We start from the raw sequence: 9,127 nt of genomic DNA, 5'->3' as shown, positions 1-9,127 counted from the left end.
AACTAAGGATTTTGAGCAAGAGACTGGCTTTTGCAGGTAATCCATGGTGTTTTGCTATTTGTACGAATTGTTTTGAGAAATTCACTTACTGTTTTGCAAATGTTGAGGATGATTCGAGAAATGTACCAAAGCGACTGAGAAAAACTGTAAACCGGGTCGCTCCCTCTCTGGCCGACCTCCCCGGATGCACCATGGCTCAGTCACACATGTGCTCTGTCTTCTTCGTCCTTCTCCTTACCGCCGTGCGCACATCTGGAGAATTCGTTGGGAAACTCTGTGAAGTTACTGCGAGATACATGCAGCTGGCTTATTACCCAGAGTCCTCTTGGTCTTCAGAGGAATGAAGGGAGCCTAAACCAACACCAAGAGCCAGTGTGTGTGTAAATATGTAACAGTAATAAATACTTAAAAATAAATTGTGACAGTAAGTAAAGGGTAGGACATTTCTGTCTGACCTCTGCACACAAAATTTAACATTATGACAAGGATTATGAGAAAAACTTGATATGGACTTTTTTTGATAGATAGATAGATAGATAGATAGATAGATAGATAGATAGATAGATAGATAGATAGATAGATAGATAGATAGATAGATAGATAGATAGATAGATAGATAGATAGATAGATTCTTTATTGTCATTGCATTAGCACGCCGCACAGAATGCCCGATTCATTTTCAGAATAAACAGCAGATAAAACTGAGTAAGAACAGCAGGAGAAAGAGGAGAGAAGAGTGGAACCTCATCCGAGCTCAGAGCGCGCACACACACACACACACACACACACACACACACACACACACACACACACAAACACAAACACAAACACACACACTTGTAAGCCCCTCTGTAAGGTCGTGGTTTTTTGCAGATTTAAAACTCAGCGTTCAGGCGCTTATTGAACGAGCAGCAGCGGAAAGAGGAAGTCAGGTTTGATGGACGCGCCTTTAGTCACGTATGTTGCTCAGCGCATCATCATATGTGTCTGTAGCTGTCTGCACTAACCACCTGTACACACCACAGACATTTGGGAAAGACCTTTCTCATGGACGGTTTGTCTGAGACTCCGGGTTTTTTCCTACCTCACTGCAACAACCTCCATTCTGCACAAAGAGCAGAAATAAGTCGATGACTTCCCTCATGATTAAAAGAAATGACGTAATCCTTCATGTCTGTGACTGATAATAATATTCACAAAATAACACTGAACAAGACTGAAGGGATCTGAATTGATTTGGATGGGTATCGTTAGTGTTTTATCTTTATCTGATCCATATCCTTATTGATCCAGCTCATACTGTTACTGGTTCTTTATCATAAAGAATTGTTGTTTTTTATTAATTCAAAAAGGATTTGAAATGATTGGACTGGCAGAAAGCTCTAATTAGAAACTTCAGACAAAACAGTACAAAATCTCTCTTTGGCCACTTTGAGGGGAAAAAATGAAATTACGAGAAAAAAGTTGTATCATGATAATCATAATATTTAAAGAAAAAAGTCATAGTTTTACAAGAAAAAGAAAAAGAGGGGAAAGATGAGGAACGTGGAGCCAAGGTCCTGAAGCCAAGCCATAATCATTGTGAAACCTGCTAAAGCAGAATTTCACAATAATTATTGGTTGCTTGTAATATTCCTAAAAACGATGTTTAATCTCTTGAAATTTTACATTTTTAATTCTCGTTAAATTAAGACATTATTCTCAAAATTTAAGATTTTTTTTCTCCTCAAAGTGGCCCCTAATACTCCGTCCTATAATAAAAAGTAAAAGGCCGATAAGAACTTCATCAAACCACGTTCAACAAAAAACAAACAGAAAAGAGAGATACTGCTCTATTTTGTCTGAAGTCTCTCGGGGTCTTTACACAACGACGCTATATATATATATATATATATATATTTAAATAAATATATATATATGTTTAAATACATATATATTTATACATATATATATGTATAAATATATATGTATATTTATACATATATGTATGAATAGACACACAAACATATATGTACATATATATGTATAAATATATGTATTTATACATATATATATATATAAATTCATAAATATATGTATTTATACATATATGCATAAAAGACTCAAATGAGTTAAAAGAAACATGCATGAAACTGCTGTGTGGTCGAGGCTACGCTTCTTCCAGTCACATATAATCTCACTTGGCGCACGAGTCCAAATCGTCTTATTGTCTGTAGCGGTCTGCACTTACCACCTTTAATCACCACGGACCGGTTTCATAAGAACTTTCTCATGGACGGCTTGTCTGAGATTTGGGGTTATTTCCTACCTCACTACAACAACCTCCATTCTGCACAAAGAGCAGAAATAAGTCGATGACTTCCCTCATGATTATTGACACTGGCCCAGATCCTAAACATCTGATCAGACACTTATTCAGTGTAAATTCTCAGGATCAATAAGGATTTGAAATGATTGGAGTGGCAGAAAGCTTTCCTTTTAGTTTTTCCCCACAGTTCACTGTTTGCTTAATCACCTGTAAAAGACACCGAGAGACTTCAGACAAAACAAAACAGATTCTTTCTTTCCTGATTGTTGCTTGTTGAACGTGGTTTGATAAAGTTCTTATTGGCCTTTAACTTGTTATTGTATGACAGAGTATTAGGAGCCACTTTGAGGGTTAAAAAGAATTAAATTACGAGAATAAAGTTGTAATTTTGAGAATTAAATCATGATCATCATAATATTTAAAGAAAAAAGTCATAATTCTACAAGAATAAAGTTATCATTTTAAATAAAGTGGTAATTTTGGGTTCCGTGTTTTAGAGGGGAATTAACAGAAATAAGATATATTATATTTTATGAGAAATGGAAGAAAATTGATCTGAGTCTGAATCATTAAATAGGCCTATTGTTTTTAGTGTGCTTGAAGTTTGAGATGATTTTAATCTGTTTTACACAGTATTTTTACTCATTCTCTCTCAGTGTTGTTTATTTTGATCATTCTCCAGCTTCACTTTCATAGGCAATCAAACAAAAGGGGAGCTGGGCAGAAACACTGACACACCGGTCTTTACTCTGTTCACCGTCACAAAAGAAAAGCAGAGACGGAATCTCACTTTCTATTTGACAAATATAAAGATATGAGAGAAGTTTTCGTCGAAAAAATAAATCATGTTTATCCACCGCCGTGATCTTCAGAAACTCCTCAAGTCAAAGTGCAGTAATATCTGTAAAAGATGTTCAATCTTGTCATAATCTCAGAGAAACAAGCTCTGTAGTACATGTTTCTGTGTAAATACATCTGTACAAAAAATGCTTTGTTATGTTGTATTTAATATTATTGTTGATATTTGCATATAATTGTATAATCAATGTTTACAATTTTCTTGCATTTGAATTTGAGACGCACAGAGCGGGGTGGGGGTGGGGGGGACACACCTACACACATATAGAGGAAGGAGACTCACACCTCTCTGTCAGTTTGTTGAAGCACTTCACACACAATGGACCTTCTACTGAGGAAGACAACGATGATTTGCCTGTTGCTTGTGTTCTCCCTCCTCCTCTCCGCTGTGTCTGCAGATCGTATCGACGCTCTTCTGGGAGAGAGCGTTATGTTTACAGCAACTAAAGACTGCAGCAGAGAAAACGCTGAACTGATTCACCGGAGCAGGGATGACAACAATCGGACGGTGGCACGTTATCAGCACGGCAAGTGGAGCCCGGCGTCGGGCTACGGAGACAGGGTGGATCAGGGCGACACGGTGACCTTGAGGATCACGAACATCAACGACGAAGGGCTGTACGAGCTAACCGGCAGTAAGTGCGATGAGACAGTGACCGATCTGTATGTTGTACCTTTCCATGTAGTGCACGCTGCTGAGGGACAAACGGTCACGCTGCAGTGTCACTACGTAACAACAACAAATAAAAAGGTGGAGTGTGCGTGGTGGGAGAAAGACGGGAAACGTGTGTTTGGGACTGAAATCAAACTTGAGGCCGGGTTTGAGGGGAGAGTGTCTCTACCAGATAAAGACCTCGCACTTGGAGACTTCTCGGCGACTGTCCAGCAGGTTCGGCAGGAGGATGGAGGTAATTACCGCTGCTATTACCTGGATGGTGGAAAGAAAAAGATGGGGACCCCTGCAGCTACGAGACTGGCTGTGGACGAGGTAAGTCCGGATCAGATCCACACCAGAGTATGTGACAGTTGTTAGTGTCTCACTGAGTCTGAATGCCTCTATTTTCCTTCTTGTCCTCTCCCTCTCTCCGTCTCCAGCTCACAGCGACGGGATGTGCGGTATACCAAGCCTCAACAGGTGTTTTGGTGGCGGTCCTACTACTGCTGTGTGTGGCCTTTGGCATTATTTACTACTGCTATAACAGACTCAGGTCCAGGGGCAATTAAAGACCCCCTGGGGACCCTAGCCAAGAGCTCTAAACTGAACATTGTACAATGTTAATGTAAATTTATAAATAATAAGTTTATTACAATAAGAATTAAAATGTAAAACTTTGAGAGAAAAAGATCACTTTTTTCACAAACTTCACACTTTTCTTTTTAAAATTATGACATTATTCTCATACAATTTTTTCTTGTAAAATTAGAACTTTATTCTCATATAATGACTTTCTTTCTTGCAAAATAGAATATAAGCCAGAAAAGTAATGATGGGGGAACTGCAATAATAACAGAAACTAATCATTCTGAAGATATATCAGCCACTAAATTGTTCAGGCTGCCACAGTAATTGGTCTTAGGCCTGAGTTAGCCTGGGGGTAAGGTGTCAAATTATTTGGCTTAAAATTATTTATTTTTGGGAAACGGTCTGACTTCGATTTATTACATATTTTATTTGCATTTTTATATTATCATGCGATGTTTCAGACTGCTCTGTGTTGGTCCAACCTTCATTCTTGGTCTACCTGAAGTCTGATTATTTGTTATGTCTAAGCCACAGTCAGACTCTGTTTTTGTGAAAGTGACTCAAGATCGAATTCTCTAATTGATCAGGAGGAGCTTCAATGATTCCTGTCTTATCTCCTTCGGCATCAGAAACACTGGAGCTTGAGATCCAATATGTATGTTGAAATGTATATTGTATAAAAATATAAATTTCTTTCATGTTTTCTTATGTTGTTTGTTCTAAATAAAGCCACAACATTAGTTTTGTGTGTGTGTTTTTTTTTTTTTTAGAAAACTAACTTGTTTTGTGTGTGTGTGTGTGTGTGTGTGTGAGCATTTCCAGATTAAATCCTTGTGATTTCACTGTTATTTTTATATTTTTCAAAACGGATTTTATGAATTCTGATTTTGTCAAATTGCACTGTGATTACAAATGTATTTTAATTTCGTTTTTTCTTTTGGTGATGAGCACTGGCCTTTTAATGTAGGTTATTTACAATGATAACTAGAGTTATTTAGATTTTTATTGGTTTTTATTAGGCCTTCAAGGTTTTTCGTTTTCTCAATATTTTGAAAATTGTACTTAGGTTTGGACATATTAAGAATAATATTTTCCGTTGGTGTGTGATTGTTACAAATTGAAAAGTGTGGGAGGAAACTGGAACACCCGAAGTAAACCCACGCCGACGCACCGAGAAACTCGAAGGGAACACTTTCACCTTTCATAGACTTCTGACGGGACCTCCAGCATTGCTGCGTCGCCTGTCAGAGGTCTATTAAAGAATTAAGCTTAAATAATTAGACCTGATTAAAAGAAAATAGAGTGGACTGCAAAGACAATCAACGCAAGTTAAAGTGGCCAGTTCCAAGAAATAATATAAGATCCTGGTGCACTTTGTAGGAGCAGTGAGCTTCCTGATGTGGGTTTGCAAAGTCACCAAGGTAACAAAAAATTCAAGCAGCTGCATGTTTCTGTTTATCTCGCCTGCAGCCACAAAACCTGTCAGAGCCAGTGACAGGAGAATCAGCAGACTGCGTGTTCTTCTCTGACATGAGAACTTTTAGAGTCATTTCTTCTGTGGGATTCTTCACTCCAACGTGTCTTCTGCTACATTCGGCATTGGCACGTTCTGCTTCGTGTTTGTTCTAAGATAAATGTCCAGTCTGTGACGGGGTAGCCCTACAATAACGCTGGACTTTGGGAACTATGTGCCTTTGCTGTGCCGGATAAAAAATGGCTGACGCAGCAAATGCATTACACACACACACACACACACACACACACACACACACACACACACGGTTCCAAATGAGGCAAAAGATCTCAGATCGGATCCTGTCTCAAACACGAGGAAGTGTATTGCCGAAAAATATTCATTATCACGAGACCTTACATTTCCATAACATCCTTTTCTCGCTATTACATCCACATTTTTATGCCTCTGCGCCGGCGCCATATTTTTTTCGGGTTGTCCGTCCGTCCAATTCTAGTGGAAAACATATCTCAGTCAAGCCCTGACGGAACTAAAGACCAACGCTTCCTTTACATCGTATAAACCGGGTCGCTCCCTCTCTGGCCGCACTCCCCGGACACACCATGGCTCAGTCACACATGTGCTCTGTCTTCGTCCTTCTCCTTACTGCCGTAAGCACATTTGGAGAATTCGTTCCTCTGTAGGCATGTAGGCATGAGGCACCTCAGAAACTTGGCGCAAAATATGTCTCCCACACACACTCAGTCTTCTTCTCCTCACAGCTAGCGAGGGCGAGGCTAACTAGCTAACTAGTTCACAGCAGACGATGGCGTCGCCGAAATTTAGGTTGAATTACCGGCTGAAACGGCTCTAAACACGCCTCACTCTTCTGTTTTATAATAGTTAATACACATATAAAATGTCCGGGTTTTACTTACATTAACAACAGCAAATTTAAAACACTTTAACTGGCTTACAACTAGCTCTTGCCGTCTCTGTATTTTTCCCGGTTTTCTCACGTTTCCCGCCCGAGCGTCTCTTTAAGCCCCGCCCCCTCTCAGAATCCGGAAGGTAGATGACGCTCATCTCTGACTGGTGCTGATTCGCTAATAACAGATTGACACCTGGTTACCCAAATAAACAAAGAAAAAAACACATGAGATGTTCAAGGACTATTCAGAACAGAGGACATTTCAGAACCTTCCCAAATAAAATATCAAATATAAATTCGTCCATATTAATGCAAACTTATTTCACACCAGCAGTAATTTAACAGACAATATTTCAACATATGCTGCATATTTATCAAGTGAAACACATATTTAAAGAAACAAAATGTAACCAAATGTAGCAGGGCACTACACTTGTAACCCCCCCCCCACTGTTTAACTCCACTTGTTTATAGTTTATAGTGGCATAAGAAGGTTACAGTTAAATCTTCATTTATTTTTGTATACATATTGATTCATATGTAATCCTCACTTACCTACATTTAATACATATTCAGTCAAATTACTTCTATTCATATTTTTGCTAGAGTTATTGTTGTAGTTTGGCTAAAAGTCCAGAGGGTGGCGGTAAGCGCCTGCAGAATGAGCTGTTGTCAGTAGCGATGCGCAAGAGAAAGGACACAAAGAAGCACTATAAAATTATATGGAACCGAATGTGATACTACCCAGGTATTAACAAGAGGACTGAAGGGTGGACAATTTAATTTAATTTATTTAATTTTTTGTTTTTTTGTTTAATATTTGAAGAGCGCTGAACAGAGAGGGATACATTTAAATTGGTCTGTTGTTTTATTTATAAGGGGTATGTTTTGGTTTATATTTTATCCTTGTGTGGAATAAATTCTATCTTTCTATTTTCATTAAACTGAACTTGTGTTTTACTTATCATCCTCCTTAAAGGGCCTATACGTAAGATGTTGGTGTAGTTATTTATTTGGCACTCAGCCCAGTTCATAACAAGTAGTGGTTACATACTTAAAAAAAAATCAATTGTGACTCAGTGTTTGTGAGTTTTACAGTAAGTAAAGGGACAGACATTTCTGTCATACCTTTGCACAAAAAATTTAACATTATGACAAGGATTATGAGTTTTTCGATAGATAGATAGATAGATAGATAGATAGATAGATAGATAGATAGATAGATAGATAGATAGATAGATAGATTCTTTATTGTCATTGCATTAACACGCCGCACAGAATGCCCGATAATAACCTTAAGGGTGGCGAGAGTGGTATGATGCTGCCGAAGATCAGGTGACGCGCATTCAGACAAGCTGCCCCCACCCGACAACCCTGTCTTGGTGGCATAACTGGTTTTTCTCTTAAGTTTTTACAGACTGAGTCAATTATGTAGGATTGTTATATACTGAAACTCAGCTCTGACTCAGCGTGTACTAGAACCTTTTGTTGGCCTTTTCTATGTTTCTAGATGTTATTAGGCTGTAATTATAGCCTGGAGGATTGAAGGTGACACTAACTGTTTCCTGTTAATTTAATCTACAACTCTTTCATCACCTGCTGTTTCATGTACATCTTCATTTTCACAATAAACAGCAGATAAATCTGGAACAGCAGGAGAAAGAGGAGAGAAGAGTGGAACCTCATTCGAGCTCAGAGCACGCGCGCGCGCACACGCACGTGCATAGTTTTTCATCACAGTTCACTGTTTGCTTAATCACCTGTAAAAGACACCGAAAGACTTCAGACAAAACAGAACAGATTCTCTCTTTGTGTCTCACATTCCCGATTGTTGCTTGTTGAACGTGGTTTGATAAAGTTCTTATTGGCCTTTTACTTGTTATGGTATGGCGGAGTATTAGGAGCCACTTTGAGGGTTAAAAATAATTAAATTACGAGAATAAAGTTGTAATTTTGAGAATTAAATCATGATCATCATAATATTTAAAGATAAAATCATAATTCTATAAGAATAAAGTCATAATTTTAAATAAAGTGGTAATTTTGGGTTCCGTGTTTTAGAGGGGAATTAACAGAAATAAAATATATTATACTTTATGAGAAATTAAAGAAAATTGATCTGAGTCTGAATCATTAAATAGGCCTATTGTTTTTAGTGTGCTTGAAGTTTGAGATGATCTAATTTAATCTGTTTTACACAGTATTTTTACTTTGTCTTCCAAAACAAAAGGTTTACTTTATAATATGTTTTAATACTTCATTGATTGACAGTTTATTCTATTATAAGGAAAGATGGTGGTGGTTTTCTTGTGCTCCATGGGCGTATACCCCCCC

General features: G+C 38.0%; 1 protein-coding gene across 1 annotated transcript in view; it reads left to right on the top strand.

Moving 5' to 3' along the window:
• Nucleotides 1-5,149, top strand: part of LOC147818176 (polymeric immunoglobulin receptor-like) — a 10,045-nt gene extending 4,896 nt beyond the window's left edge. The window contains exon 2 of the mRNA XM_087178349.1: nucleotides 4,262-5,149. Within this exon, the coding sequence (XP_087034475.1) occupies nucleotides 4,262-4,390 (129 nt within the window). The 3' untranslated portion in view covers nucleotides 4,391-5,149. The remainder of the gene's footprint in view (nucleotides 1-4,261) is intronic.
• The last annotated feature ends 3,978 nt before the right edge of the window (nucleotides 5,150-9,127 follow it).

Source organism: Seriola lalandi, unplaced genomic scaffold, assembly GCF_002814215.2.
Source record: "Seriola lalandi dorsalis isolate HSWRI2012SDOR001 ecotype SW California unplaced genomic scaffold, Sedor1 jcf7180002054684, whole genome shotgun sequence".
In the NCBI taxonomy this organism is placed as follows: Eukaryota; Metazoa; Chordata; class Actinopteri; order Carangiformes; family Carangidae; genus Seriola; species Seriola lalandi.
Note: the sequence above shows the minus strand (reverse complement) of the source record. Positions and strands in the feature narration are given on the sequence as shown.